Source organism: Mirounga leonina, unplaced genomic scaffold (genome assembly GCF_011800145.1).
Source record: "Mirounga leonina isolate KUSES-001 unplaced genomic scaffold, KU_Mleo_1.0 Mir_114, whole genome shotgun sequence".
Taxonomy (NCBI): Eukaryota; Metazoa; Chordata; class Mammalia; order Carnivora; family Phocidae; genus Mirounga; species Mirounga leonina.
Window position 1 is genome coordinate 36575176 of NW_023270265.1, and position 16275 is coordinate 36591450.

The following is a 16275-nucleotide window of genomic DNA, read 5'->3' on the forward strand; positions in this document are numbered from 1 at the left end:
AACATCAAAAGACACTATCAAGAGAATAAAAAGACACCTACACAATGAGAGAATATATTTACACATCACATGTCTGATAAGGGTCTAGTATCCAGAATATATAAAAAACTCTTACAGCTTCCACAACCAAAAGACAAGCCAACTTAAAAATGGACAGAGGATTGGGAGTAGACATTTCTCTAAAGAAGATTCCCCAAATGGCCAACAAGCACATGAAAAGATGCTGAACACCATTAGTCATTAGGGAAGTGCAAATCAAAACCACAATGAGATGCTACTTCACACCTACTAGGAAGGCTGTAAGTTTTAAAAATGGAAAATAGTAAGTGTGGCCAAGGAGAAATTGGAGCCCTCATACATTGCTAATGTGAGTATGAAATGGTATATATAGCCATTGTGGAAAACAGTTTTGTGGTTCCTCAAAAGTTTAAATACAGAATTACCATATGGCCCAGCAATTCCTCTCATAGGCATATACCCAGAACAGATAGTCATAGAAATGCTTGTACATGAGTATTCATAGCAGCACTATTCACAAAGTAGTAGAAGGTAGAAAGGTAGAAACAACCAAAATATCCATCAGTGGATGAATGGGTAAACCAAATGTGGTTTATCTGTACAATGGAATATTTTTTCAGCCATGAAAATGAATGATACCTGCCACAATATATGAATGAACCTTAGAATCATTAAGCTAAGTGAGAGAAGCCAGTTCATATTTCAAATTGATGTGACTTAAGTAATTTTTAGTATTTAATCTGAAGATCACAAGCTATGTGTGTCTATTACTCGTATATTTATATATTGACATGCATCTATTGCCACATACCTGAATCAAAAGGAAAGAAACAATTCCATCCTTCAGGCCATTTTTCCCTTCTAGCTTCAGTTCAAATTAAGGATAAAACTAAGACCAGAAAAAAATATATCAAGAAAAGGAATGGCAGGACCAAAAATTCTAGTATCATCTTTCATTCACATATGATGATTCTGTGATTTTATCTGCTCCAGATCCCATTCCAGAACAGCGAGTGAAGTGTTCTCCTATTACGCTCTGAACATAGGTCTGAAGCCAAGTAATATGTTTTATTCCATAAATGTGTACTTGTATGGGTCTTGGGGGCGGGGCAGAGGAGAGAGGTTGGAATGTCATCTCCCAATTACCTGCTTTTCACAGCAAGAATGAGCAATTTAAATATATTAAATTTTCCACCTCCGAGATTCATTTGTTAAGAATAAAAAATTCAGGGGTACCTGGGTGGCTCAGTCAATTAAGCATCCAACTCTTTGTTTCGGCTCAGGTCATGATCTCAGGGTCCTAGGGTCGAGCCCCACGCTGGGCTCCCCACTCAGTGGGAAGTCTGCTTGTCTCCTTCTCCCTTTGCCCCTCCCCCCTGCTTGTGTTCTCTCTCTCTCTCTTTCTCAAATAAATATTTTTTTAAAAAAAGAATAACAAATTCACTTGCCAAAGTGAACAGAGAGGGGAGAAATGGGTCAGTGGGATGGACATTTCACAATTCTGTATGAGAATTGGCCCCTTATTTTTTAAAAGAACAGAAATATACTGAAGCCAAAAGGTTTGGATAATTATAATACTTTTTTGCTGTTTGTATAATTTATAAAGAACAGAAAGTTATTTCAGTCAGACCATGAAATCACAGCACATTTGTCTGTAGAGTGCTATGGTTCTTGTATGGGAACGATATTCAAGAAATGTAGAGACTGTCTCCTGTCCCTCTCTTGCCCAAGCTATTGGGAAGCCTTTCTTGGGACTGACATTTTATTTTTCACTTTTTTTTTTTTTTAATCCCAGGATAGTTAACATACAGCATTATATTAGTTTCAGGCGTACAGTGTAGTGATTCAACAATTCCATACATCACCCAGGGATACTGACATCTTAAAAGTGTACCAAAGTATTATAGTTCCTTATCACCCACATTGTAATGCATTTTGGACTGGACATTTTAAATACTATCTATCTATCTATCTATCTATCTATCTATCTATCTATTTATTTATTTATTTATTGCTGCAAGCATCAGTGACATAAGGACTCGGGAGGCTTGGGTCACGGTTGCAGCTCTATTGGCAATTAGCAATGTGACCTGAATGACCTTCACCCCCGAATCCCTGTACCCTCATTTGTTCATCTGTGCAGTTACTTTTAAGGCTTATATTTCTTCTAAAAATCTGTATGTCTATGACTGTAAATTTATAGAAAGCGACTGTAGTTTTAAGCTCAGTGGCTGCCATCAACAAAAATGTTCTGTGCCCCTGCATGTATGTCAGGCATTGCCTCTGAAAATGGTGGGCAGACTAAGAGGAGTAAGAAATGGCCTCATCTTTAGAGAAGGTTATAATCTAATGGGGAAGGGAGAACATATAAGCAAGGAGTCACAAACTCAGATTCCACAGCAGCAAAGCAGGAACATAAATGAGTGAGAGAGGTCAGATGGGCAGGTGGCAAACCCCATGGTATGGGGCTCTTATACACAGGACAGCTGTATCTCAGTCCCAGCCTGTTTACCATGTGGGAATAGGGACTCAGGGTTGCCATGAATTCCAAATTTCAAAAGAAATTAGAAGGCCAGCTTTTTATGTGAAGTCTGTTTAAAAAAATGTTTTGTCGCCAACCAGTTCAGAAGTGTTCCACAAAAGCAAGACATGTTTGCTGGCCACACAAATTCTGCGGGGGTACCCAATAGTGACTTCTGAATAAGTGGATAATTAGAATGTTATACATTCCGTGATAGAAGCGGGTATAGTTCACAAAGGGTGTAGGTAGTGATGAACTCTGCCCACAATGATTTCTAAAAAGGCTTTCTAATTACTTTCCAGACACTTGTCATAGTTTACAACACTTTTTGGGTTTTCTTTGAGTCATTCATTCAGCCTAGAGATCTGGATGATGCTGAACAGGTCTCTCTTGTCTGCTAAGTAAATCCATGTTTAGCAAATTCCACAAGTGAGCCTTTGGAATGTGTTTTGACAATTTTACCCATTCGGGTTTTCTGCTGCTTCATCTCCTGGCTTTTACATTCTTTATTGAATTGTGAGAAAAGGATGTCCTTCCCACTGCTCTGGTCTTGTTTCACAGAATAGAACGGATTCATTCTCATTTTTGAATGGAGCTGTAATTAACATGGCTCCTTTTGTTTAGCAAGTTCAGTTTACATAGTACCTGCTCAATTCCAGAGCATCATTATTGGTGGTACAGCAATTCATTGACTAATGTCTGAGGGCTCTGGGAATAGTGTTTGTTAATTATCTGCAGCAAACCAGGTAACTAAGGGGAGGTTCTACTCCTATGACTTTGATGAAAGTAGTGCTGATGATTTTTTTAATTGCTTAATGATAGATTTGATCATCTTAAAGCAAAATAGAATACATACTCACCTGCTAAGGAGGTAATATTAAATCATAATTGCTAAAAACCTGGGCCATGCACACTCTTTTGCTGTATGTCTATTAAGAATGCACAAGCTTACCTTCAGTTTATATAAATGTATAGTTTTCTGTAATAATGTCATCATCCAAGTGCTTGTAAATATTTTATACTACATAGTAAATTCGAATGTCCTCGGAGGCCCAACAGGCTACTGTCTGAAGCACTCCACTGTTACAGACGTGGGCAATCTGGAGAGTGTATGACTTGCTTAAAAGCATTCAAGTTTGAATTGTTTCTTGTTTTTTTTTTTTTTTTTTTTTTTTTTGAACATTGCCAGGGTCAGGGGTGCCCTGAGGATGGGAATACGTCTTTGGGCCTGATTTGGCCCTTGTGCTCTAGGTTTTTTGTTTGTTTGTTTGTTTGTTTGTTTTGCGTGCTCTATAGAGAAAGAGAGGCATTAGGATTTTATAGAGTCATTGAGTTCTAATATTTTAGAGCCACAAGGGGCACTGAAGATTATCCAGTCTAAGACTGTCATTTTACATTTAAGGAAACTGAGGCCCAAAGACGGGAAGTGCTCTACTAAGGTAAAGCTCAAGTGGCTACTTCTTTATTTTCTTTTAAGTGGGTCTTAAAGACAGGGGGAATTGGGACACCCTTCTAGAGATGGTATTTCCATCTTCTCCATTATAATAACCATTAATCCAGTGTAGTTACTGAGCACTTGAAATGTGACTAGTGCCAAAAAGGAACTGAATTGTAAATTTAATTTTAATATTTAAATAGCTCCATGTGGCTAGTGGGTACCATATTGGATAGAGAAGCTTAGGGATTACAATTTTCATCCCTAATTTCTCAGTCTACTTTAAAGAAATATGCTACTTCATATATAACTTAAAAACCAGTCAGCGGTATACTCCTGTTTATTCTCCATCCTTTGTGCTCTGGTTTTCATATATTTAAATCTACATATGTTGTTGTTATTTTTACTTTATTTGGATCTGAGTTCTGTAGATCCAGATTTCCATCTATTGTCATTTCCCTTCAACCCGAAGAATTTCCTTTAACACTTCTTGTAGCTCAGTTCTTCTGGATGATTCTCCCAGCTTTAAATTAACTAACGTTATCTTTATTTAACCTTACCTTTAAAGGATATTCTCACTGAATACAGAAGAGTAGGATGACTTTTTCCCCCCCAGCACTTTGGGATGTTGCTCCAGTGTCTTCTTGCATCGTTTTCTGATGAAAATTCAACCCTCATTCTTATCATTGCTACATGTTGTTTTCCCCCCTCTGGCTGCTTTTAAGATTTTTTATTTATCTTTAGTTTTTAGAAATTTGACTATGATGTGACTAGGTGTGGTTGTCTTTGTATTTATCTTGCTCAGAGCTGTTGAACTACTTTGATCTGTGGATTGACTTTTTTAAAATAAAGTTTGAAAAGTTTTGGCTGTTATTTCTTCAAATATTTCTTCTATTGTTTGTCTCTGGGAATCTCTTTTTCTAGGAATCTAATTGTATGTGTGTAAAACCACTTGTTATTATCTCACAGATTGTTGATGCTCTGTTCTTTTTTTTTTTTTTTTTCAAACTTCGTTTCCTCCTTTAGTTTGGATAATTTCTATTAACCTGTGTTAAGTTCAAGGACTCTTTCTTGTCTAGTAAAATGATACTCTATTTGGTCCACCCAGCAAATTGGTTTCAGATGCTGTTTTTTTTTTTTCATTCTCAAATTTCATTTAGTTCCTTTTTAGAGTTTCCATTTGTTTCCTAAAAAAACCATCTCTTCACCTATTATGCTTACCTTTTCCAAGAAATTCTTTAACACCATTATGATACTTGTTTTAAAATCTTTATCTGCTAACTCTAATAAATAAGCCCATCTGTTGGTCTACTTACATAGGCTGTGTTTTTACTTTATTCTCTTTCCCCTCCTTTTTTTGCATGCCTTGAAATATGTGTAGTATTCTAGACATAGTGTGAAAAGGGACAGTAGAGTCTAAATTTATTTTTCTCTGAAAGCATTTTATCTTATATTTGATCAATGGACTGATCAGATTCTTTCCAAAATTGAGTTGGTGTTAAGCTGAATCTCTAATTAGATTGGATTTATCTGAGATGAGTGCCCCCCCCCAACCTGTGTTTAGGCTGCTTTTTTTTTTTTTTAAATCTTGTCAGTATTTAATCTGGGAGTGGGTCTGCAGTTTTCGATATTTTTGGTTCATATTTGGGCTTAGCTCCTGGCAGTGTCTCAGAATACAAACACCACAAGAATATGTAGGAATATGTGATTTTTCTTTTTACTAACCAGCTCCTCCTCCACTGCCTCTTGCTTGGCAAATTTGGAGATTGGAGGAGAATTACCAAACCAAGCCATTTGTTTTTGTATTTATAGCTCATCTAGATTTCATTCTGTCCTGTACACCTACATTTTCATAAGGTGTCTGAATGATTTCTCTTCATCCCTGAGAAGTTTCTCTATGGCAGTCCTGTGCTTAACTCAGGCACTCACCCTAGCTATGAATATTGCCATAGCTCTTTGCTCACATATGAGGTGCTTGTTTCTCTCTAGAATCTATCAGAGCTTCCTTGCATATACTGGACTTCCCCACACAACAATGGTAATTATTGTGTCTGGGTTTTTCTTGTTTCTATGAGACTCATTTACATCTTTCTACATCCTACCTGGAAACAAATTCCTCACGTGTCTTGAGTTGTCAAATAATGGAAGATGGTGAAAGAACTGCCTTTTCCTTTCCCTTACTTTTCCAGGCATCGGGAATTCGAGACTCTTCATGTCTGAGTAACATCAATACTGAGGATAACCTACCCCACTCAGGGCATGATAGCAGAGTCAGTGTCTAAGAAGGTGTGCTAAATGCCAAAGAATGGCTGACCCAAGCACTCCATGAGCTGCTCCCTCCTGGGAAGTCTGTGTGTGACTTCCTTTGCTTTCCCAAAGCAGTACTTTTATTAGTTTGGTGGTCAGAAGTTCCAAAGTCAGGTCCAAAATTCAGTACTCCACGTTATTAGGAAATATGTTTTGTGGTTTTCAGTGTTCTGCAGCATACATATGAAAGCACGTTCTTCAAAAAATAGCTCTTTTATGGTATTTCTATGCAGTCCTGCATTTCAGTGAAGTCCCTATCTGCACAATAGCTGGATAATTATGAATACCTTTTACCTGTTACTAAAATTGCTAATGAAGTTTTGAGTGCCAGAAAATAACCTTACCTTATCTTAGTTCTTTAAAGAAGACTCAACTGGATGTCTTCACTTTTTAAAGTAATTTGCTGGCAATCACATCCTTAACAAAGTTTGCAACAAGAGGGTTAAATGGACGTGTGATGAAAAATAATCAATTTTTTTCTGGTGAGTGCACTATTTATAGTATAATGGCTAAGATTTTTTTTTAATATTTTGAATTTATCAATGGGACATTTTCTGATTAATTATATTTGAGGCTCCTTGCCTTTCAGTCATGTTTATGTTTTAATATGATGTGAGCCTCAGTCAGTTCTACCTTCATATGAAGAATATTTTAATCTGCTCATCTCCAAAATACAAGTCCGATAATTATTTGTTAAAATTCGTTCATGTCGGTCTTATGATGGTTCAGGTGACATTATTATTTTGAATGAAGAGCACTGATGCTTTCTGTGGCACAGGCTGCTCAAGCTAAGTCTTATCTTTTGTGATGCCAGGCCAGTCAGTCCTTCCGGAAGTGTCTCGCTAGATTTGCGGTTTCCTGCTTCTCTCTTCCTTCATGAGGCAGGAAAGTGTAGAGCGCCTGGTGTGTCTCTCCTAACCCCACCCCAAATATATTGAAAAGGAGAGGAAATGTTAGCCAAAATGCATTCTGCCGTTTGTAACCCCCAAAAAAGGGGCCATAGATCAAGAATATGATTCATTCTGGATATTGTGAAAACAAGAACTCACTTAGTGAGTTTGAATGCCATACTCCCAGGATAATTCCCAGGACCCCTGTGGGAAGGATAGAAGAAGAGCAGGAAGGAACTTCTCTTTCCAGGAATTCATTTGTCATGCTCACACTGACATGTAGAATTCCAGCATACGGCATCAGTTTTGATTTTCTTGTATGCTTCCCATTGTTTCTTACTCTCAAGAAGATCCTCACAGTCAACAAGTGCAGTATTTATAAAATTTATGATTTCTCAAGTTATTTCAGTGGAGGCAGCATGGCTATTTCCCATTCTAAAGGCACTGTGAAAGTTTCAAGATCTGAAAACTCTAAACTGGGAATATCATATCCACAGTGGTTTAGGCCTACGAGCTTGTGTTCTTTCTTTATTGGAGTTTGGTGAGTGCTTACACCTTCACTGAAATTATTCAAGAAAAGTGAACCTAACAGTGTTACTGAGTTTTTTAATAAGATGATCCCTAAATGTCTAATACTAGTCTGCCCAAGGAGAGTCTGTTTTAAAATTAATCCTTTCCAATTTTGTCTTGTTTTGTTTTGATTGGAGTAGAGGAACACATAAGGAAAAAAACCACACCTAACTTTGTTTGATGAATTTCTCCTTTCATCCTATAAGTGTAAGCATTTCTAATATGCTTGACCTGGACTTTGCTGGGGCATTAAAAACGAAGGTAGCAAATAAGAAATGAAAGAAAGAATTCTGTTTCCAACAAATGGATGGTATCCGTGTATTAAGACCAAGACGTGTGCACTCTTGCCAATATCTCTTCTCTTGCCAGATGGGTTAGGACTTTGGATGCTGAGATATTTCCCAGGAGATTGAGGGAGTGATTTAACAGCTCCTGGAAAGGCCTGAGCTCTTCACTGCTTGTTCTATTGACTCCTTCAGTAGCAGACTATGGATCCATTCAGAATAGTTTTTCCCCTAGCAAACGTGATAGAATTGTGGATCTGTTAGCTGCATTCCAATGTTGACTTCTCCAATGCCCCACTGGATATGCTTTGAGAGCAAGAATAGATCACAAACCTCTCATGCACTTCATATACTCCTTCCGTGTACTCTATTTCCATCTCTCATTGCTTCCTTCCACGAACACTTACTGGAAACATTATGCTGGTGACAGGCACAGTGATGATAACCTATTTCCTATTTGTTTAAAATTATTTATTATAATGCCATTAATCTTGATAGGAGAAAATATTATATAAGTAGTATTTTGCTGAAATAATTAGAGTATTGATGGTGCCTCTAGATATTTGAGATTTTGAGCTAAAATGAATTAAGATTGCTTAATTATGTTGCTTAAAGGAAGTCAGTGTGATACTTAATAGGATGACAGAATTGAGTATTATAGTTCATCTGCAAAAAAGAAAAATTCAACTCTAGTTGGTTTTTCCTTCTTCATTATTGGTATCATCTTCTACATTTATGGTGCCTCTACTGGGAGCCACATATCTTATCCAAAGTACCTTAAGGATATATTGAATAGAATTAAAAAGAAGCTAACATCTGTCTGAAAGGAGATACTGTAGTAGGAAGGTACTCTACTGGAAAGAATTTTCAGAGTTTGTATAGGTATCAAAAATACATTGATGCTTTTGCGTTTAAGCGTTTTTTATTACTTGGATTTTTTATCATGAAAGGAATAGACAGTCCTTTTTCTATTGTGCCATGAAAGACAAACTCTAATGTAGCATTTGCCCTTTGGCTGCCAAATCTTCACTATTAGCACAAAAGTTCAGAAGTACAAGGGCTTGATCTTCTTTACTGGCCATGTCCCCAGCATCTACACCGAGCACAGAGTAGGAATTCTATGATTTTTCACTGAGTGCATTGGTTCCCACGTATTATGCAATTACATGCATTTGTATGATATTCCTATAACTTTCAAAACATTTTTCCTAAGGTTATTTCATTTGACTATAACCACAATTTTGTGAGGAAGTTAGGACAGATATTTTGTCTTGGTGATTCCCAGTTCCAGTGGGTTGTAGCTGACCTAGGATGGGAGAGGACCCAGGTCATAACAGTCCATTGGTTCTTTATATCAATCATCATCATTCAATAAATGCTTATTATTGCTATAGGCCAGTCACTATGTTAAGTATTTTAACCGAATTATTTAACCTTTGCTCCAGCCCCTTGACATAGAATGATCTTCTTTCTATTTTAGAGGTGAAGAACTAAGGCACGATGAAGTTAGGGAACATATGCAAGGTCACACAGCCAGTAAGCATCGGCACTGGGGATTAGGCTCATGCAATGTGAGTTCCCAACCTAAGCTCTCAATATGGCCTAACCACTGCCCGACAGTTTTTAGGATGTCCCTCCAAAAAGTTTGTTAGTGTACATACATGAGCCAAATAACTACCATGATGATTTCCTAATGACTTTATGAAATTATTTGCTGTCATTGTAATAGATGCTGGTTGAGTGTTTCAATACATTTATAAGCCGAGGATAATTGTTGGTATAGGTTGTGGGTAAAGAGACGAACGATACAAAAGAAAAAAAAAAGAAAAGAAAGAAATGTGTGCATGTGATAGATAGGTTGCCAGAATTACAGGTGAGTCAGATTTGTCATCCTTCTCTTATAGAATAAGGTACCTCCCAGGTGATGGAGAGTAAGTCTGAAAAAAAAAAATTTATTCAAGGCAGCTGCATATTTGTCAGGTTAGGACATACCTACATTCTCGTAAAAGGAGGAGAGCCAGCCAGTGCCAACCAAATGGGATGATCACAGCAGAAGAAAACCTCGTCGGAACTCAGCAGTGGGCTTTTTAATGAATGTTCTAACCTGCCTATTCCTGTATAAATGGAAGTTCTGTCTGCAGCTTGAGCTCTCCTCAACCATGTGTGAAGTGCCCCTCATCCTGACTCAAGTACCCACGGCAGCTGAGAACACACTAAAGGAGCCCTTGCTCCAAGCCCAGAGAGAGTTCCACTAGCAATAAGCTATATTGGTTGAGAGTACAAGAGTACAAGGACTGTGTATGTGGGACGAATACATTAAAATCAAAATTGCTCTAATTGGAGTTCCGCTTGCATACGCAAAGCAGTGCAATAATAAAGTGGGGGAGGAAGAGTAGACTCATTAGCGTTTGTTGTAATCTGCAAAACCAGAGACTAGATTGCAGGATGATAAGGTAATAGGAAGGCCGCTGGACCGGGGCTCTCCATTTGGGCAGATGACAAATCGGCCGAGGTGGCCTTGGGCAAGTCCTGTCGCCTCTCCATCATCACTGCCTTGTTGGTCACTTTCTATAGATTGAATTGTAAATCCCACCTAATCATACCTAAGATACATAGGTAAATGTATTAAATACTTCTTACATATTTTCCAAGTATATGAAACACGTATCCGATATATAATGTACACTCATTGAACGTGAACTCTGCACCCACTGCCACTGTGGTACTTCTGGAGTTTGTACTTACACCCAAAGTCGCCTTTCCTCACTCAGATTTCCTTTTCCACAGAGCAAATTGGCCAGGAGATGTTGGAAAACCTCAGTCATGACAGAGAAAAAATACAGCGTGCACGTGAACGAGTAAGTAGAAGTGATACAATTTTTTTCATAAATTCAGTAAATGAGAAGATATAAAACAAAAGGCCTTCAGCACATGCATAGACAGTAGCGATGACATAAATATAAGTGTGTATAAAAATGGCAAGGGTATATGAGGGATGTCGGGTAAGGGGAGAAGAAAAAAAGAGTGTGGAATAGAGAAAGAATAAGCTGACTCTTTCTTTCCCCATCCCGTACTGCCCCCAGGTAGATATTTTATTTAGCTCTCTAACAGAAGGTCATGAGGGAGATTTTGGAGTATGTCAAGTCTTTCAGAGTGAAAGCTGTAAAGATAATGATGTCTCCTCCTCCCTCAGTTTATTTTCCTTTCCGTTCATATTTCTAGGACTTCACACGTTCAAAATTGGATTTTAATTATGAGATGTGTATTCAACTTTGTCAGTCTACGAGATATTTGCTTTTATAGCCAGTTCAAGTATCCAGTTTAATGCTCCTGGGATTATCTATTACATGTAATTTTCCAAATCTGATTTTTTCAGGGATTGTATAGGTATCAAGATGTATTTTAGTGTATTTAAGTATCTATTACTAATTGGATTTTCATCCATGAAAAAAATTACTGCTTGCCAGTGCTCTTTCAAAACAATCCAATTGCATGAAGTCTTGTTTTGTTTTAATGCTGCTTTTCTCCTCCTAGCTTCGGGAAACAGATGCTAACTTGGGGAAAAGCTCCAGGGTTCTGACGGGGATGTTGCGAAGGTAAGAGCAAGGTAGGGACCTATCTTCCTCTCTCTCCCTTTTTTGAAACGATGTTTTTCATCTAGTTGCAACGGGGCATTTTCCAGGCATGTGAGCCTCTGCTCTTAGTACCCTGTGTCAAGACCCCTTTGAAATGACAAAGCACGGATATTAACTCTTGTTTGGACAGGGACACATACTGAATAACTTAGATTAGAGAGAAGGTTTGAGCTAGGGGGGTTACCTCAAGCTATGGAAAAAATTAGGGTTAGACATGAAGTATTTTTTCATAGCCCGAGGAAGTCCCCATGGCAGGAGCAGACTGATTTTATTTTCTATTTCGATAGCCTCTTTCTTATAGAAGGAATGTGGGCCTGCCGGTATCAGGAGCATTCTCGGTATTAGCTGTGTTCTCTCTCTGTTGCCTTGTTTTCATTTCTTTCAGAGATGCTGTTTGGGGGAAGTATTTCGATTTTACATATATTTAAAGATGCTTTTTAAAATTTAGAGAATATCTCAATAATCTGAATTCACATGTTTGAGCAAACAAATGTTAATGTTTTACGTCTGTCCCTAACCTTTGACTGATGGAAAATATTGGGGAGAGTGTGAAAATCAATGAATGAGTGGGTAGTATTCTGTATTCTGTATTTTTTGGAGGGAAGTGAGAAATGTTTTCATTGTTCTGAAAATCAGAACCATTTTTTTTACGTAAGTATATTCAGCATGGCATTTTCTTAGATTCAGAATCTACCAAATAAGATTATCATTTAGCATAACCTTCAGTTTGGGACCGTAGCTGGAAATGTGAATGAGGAATCGTGAGAATCGCCTCTAGTATAGCTTCACTGGAATTTTAAAGGAGAAATCCTTTGGCATTGATACTGTAGAGACACTGTTTTAGAGTAAGGAAAGTCTCTGATCACGTATCTGTATATAATAATTTGCTAGAAGTGTGTTTGCTGTGTTCGTGATGGATGGCACGAGAACCAAACAAAGGTATAGTTGCTTGGTCTCCATGAGGCTGATCAGTAGCGAGCCTGAAGTTTCCCGGACACTTCCAACCAACACTGACCTAATTCCCCATGTCCCTGCTTTTCCTGCAGGCACAGTCCCGATTCAAAACCATAAGCCACCAGATTCTCTGCTTAAGAGTAATATGTAAATGACCTAGAAAAACTCAAAATCCACAGAGAAGTGGCAATTGAAAGGAATGCTTCAGTGCCTATAGACAATAAAAAAGAAAAAAAGGAAAAAAGTCCTCTATTGCTTCCCTGGGAGGGCCCCTGCGATGTGAGCTGTAACGAATATTCTGCATATGTCTCCATTTTGTCAAATCTCATTAAAGAGTCCTCCTGCTTTATGTCAATTGAGCTGTCCAGAAATCATTCATCATTTTTAGTGTAAAAAAAAAAATCATGTGGTTATTTAAATGATATCATATTAATGTTAAAGTTCAGCTGTCATTTAATGGTATGGCTTAATCAGATGTAGCATTTAGGAAAAATAGTTTATTCGGGCTCTACGTGGCTTTCAGGTTGGCAGATTCAAATAAGGATTTATGAGTTTCTAAACCAATGTATTTCTGTCCATGTTTCTGCTTGATGTACCTCACCCTTTTGTGCAGGACACTGCAGACAGTTATTTCAACAAATAAAGCATCTCCTCATATTGTGTTTGAATAAATTTGCAAGTCATTTAGAGAGGGCGAAGCACAAACACTTCTGCAACCTTTGACTGGGCTTTCTGTAGGGCAATTAGACTAATGCGCCTGTTTCATAAGCCTAGAGAGGGAAGTTACTCCGCGGAAATCTACTTGGGATCCTCTTTGTAAGTAAGCTCAGTCAATCACAGACTCATCTCCTTTTGGGATCTGTCTAGGGTATGAACAGAAATAAAAATCCCCAGGTGGGCATCATCTTGCTATGGTGAGCCAAGGAAACACTTAGCGCCCCACCCCCACCCCTGTGCGTATTGGTTATTGTGTTTTTTATAAGGCTCAACTGGGATCGTGGTATCAGCCAAGGTATCCAGATACTCTTAATCAATGCTGTAACCTAACTGAGTCTCTGGGGAACCAAATGCAGGTGGTGGTTTTGTTTAGTTTCTAATTACTATCCCACATGATATACAATTTATATTGGACTTGGGAAAAAGCAAAAATATTTTATCAACTTCTTCACTTCATTGTTTTTATTATTCCCTGGAAAACCAGTCTCTAGAGAAATGGAGCCAGCTTTTATGTACCAAAGTCTTTAATTGAATGCTCTGATTTTGCTTCCTATGTTATATCTCTCCCATTCACGTGGCATTCCCTTCCAGCACTGGGGAGACTTTCTTTCAGAAAAAGAGATCACATTCTCTTTCCAAAACTGCATAGCTACATCGTGTGTCAACAGTTGCTTCTGATTTAAGTAAAGATATAATATCAAACCACATGCCCATCGGTCACCTTCACAAATGTATAAAAGAAATTAATGTGCTCTTTGTGCAGTATAGGTATTAACCTCCGTACAACGCAAGGTTCTTTGTTTTCATATGATAGATTCTGCATGACTGGGAATATTCTACACTATACTAAACCATGCACTTAGTTTATTTAAAAGAAAGATTGCTGATTTTTTTTTTTAAGCTTAGATCGTTTTTAATTTTGTATATTGAACGGAAATGTCGTGCCGTGGCCCCTCATTTGGGTCATTTTATTTGTTTCGATTAGTCTTTTGTGAAGACAGGTGAAACTAATGTTCTATCAGTGCCATAGTCTGTATGTAAACCTGCCTGATTATCTGTGAGACTGACCAAAAGCAGATAGGGAAATAAAAATGAGTAAGTGGCAGCCACCACCATTCATGCTTTTTACTTTTTTATTACCATCACATGACATTAAAAAATATATATATTTCCCTTTTTTCTCCCTCCCTTCCTTCTTCCTTTGTTCCTTACTTCCTTTCTTTTTTCTGCTTATTCACTTCCTCAGTAATTATTTAATGCCTGTGTACAAAGCCTTGAGGAATCCTCAAATGAAACCATTTTGATCCTTGCCTTCACTCTGCTAGAGAATATGTGTTTATAAAGTACTGGGGGAGAGGCGCCTGGGTGGCTCAGTCAGTTAAGCTTCCGACTCTTGATTTTAGCTCAGGTCATGATCTCAGGGTCTTTGAGATCAAGCCCCGCTTCAGGCTCCATGCCTGGTGTGGAACCTGCTTAAGCTTCAGTCTCCCTCACTCTCTGCCCCTCTCCCTGTTTGTGTGCTCTCTCGAAAAAAATTAGAAGGAAAGAAAAGAAAGAAATCCTGGGGGAATTCCTTAAATTACCTAAGTCTCAAGGAAGCTCCTGATGATTCTGTGACTCCAATGAATGCTTACTGGTCATTAAAAAGGATGCCAGGAAAACAACCAATAGAAGGTATCATTTAAATAGCTATAAAACCAGTATGTTTCAAAAGTTAAGAGATGCAGGAGATGATTTATAGAATCATAAACAAGTTTTGAAAGGAACTAAACATGCAAAAAGTATTGAGCTATGTCTAGTTTAGTGACGTAGCCACTGATTCAACCAAAATAAATAAATAAATGATTCTTCACGTAACCACGCTATATTACCAAAAGGAAGAAAGCAAAGGAGAAAATTGGTCCATTCGAAATTATAATAGTGAAACTTGACATCAGAACACAGATATTGCTGATTTCCTGGAAAGTAATTTTTCTTCTGTCTTGACAGAAGATGGAGAACTAGCTAGGGACAAACTGCTCATTTCCTGACTCTGTAGACAGAGTTTGGAATAAAGTGCTATTTAGATAATAATGAAAATGGTCACGAAACAAATGGCCATTCATGTGGTGACTGGGGCCAAAGAAATGAATTTTTCATTGACTCTCACAAAATGTGATTATTACAACTGCTTGTCTTAAAGCGTCACAAGCAGCGCTGAGTGGCTCACATGTTGCTCTTCGTATATTTGTGTGTATATGTGTGTTTGTGTGTGTATTATTTCATATACAGCTGACTGGGAAGTCTTATTAGAGCAGACAGAGCTGGTGGTCAGGGAAAATGAAGATGGAACTTTGCAAGATTTTCAGTCAGAAAACAAAAGACTTCACGATGCTTTTTTTTTTTCTTTACCTCTGAAGAGTGACTAATTTATAAGTAATAGTATATTTGTTTCTAAAAGTATCTGAAGGATTTATTGGGAATATAACAGTTAAGATTTGAGATCTCCTTTGACATAAATTTGGAGGACACGTTACAAAATGTTGGCTCATGGACTGCATGTTACATGCTGGCAAAAGGCTTACAAAAAGAAGCAGCAACCATATGATCCAGCAATTGCACTACTGGGTATTTACCCCAAAGATACAAAAGTAGGGATCCGAAGGGGTACGTGCACCCCGATGTTTATAGCAGCAATGTCCACAATAGCCAAACTGTGGAAAGAGCCAAGATGTCCATCGACAGATGAATGGATAAAGAAGATGTGGTATATATATATACAATGGAATATTATGCAGCCATCAAAAGGAATGAGATCTTGCCATTTGCAACGACGTGGATGGAACTGGAGGGTATTATGTTGAGTGAAATAAGTCAAAAAGAGAAAGACATGTATCATATGATCTCACTGATATGAGGAATTCTTAATCGCAGGAAACAAACTGAGTGTTGTTGGAGTGGGGGG

The 16275-nt window shown here is 37.9% G+C and overlaps 1 protein-coding gene across 4 annotated transcripts in view; it reads left to right on the forward strand.

Moving 5' to 3' along the window:
• Nucleotides 1-16275, forward strand: part of VTI1A (vesicle transport through interaction with t-SNAREs 1A) — a 359448-nt gene that overhangs the window by 200078 nt on the left and 143095 nt on the right. For 2 of the 4 annotated variants that reach the window (XM_035029052.1, XM_035029060.1), the window contains 2 exons: nt 10813-10883; nt 11560-11621. In XM_035029052.1, the coding sequence (XP_034884943.1) occupies nt 10813-10883; nt 11560-11621 (133 nt within the window). Of the gene's footprint in view, nt 1-10812; nt 10884-11559; nt 11633-15602; nt 15983-16275 lie in introns of those variants that run through there. The other 2 variants (XM_035029073.1, XM_035029067.1) reach the window with 2 other exon arrangements.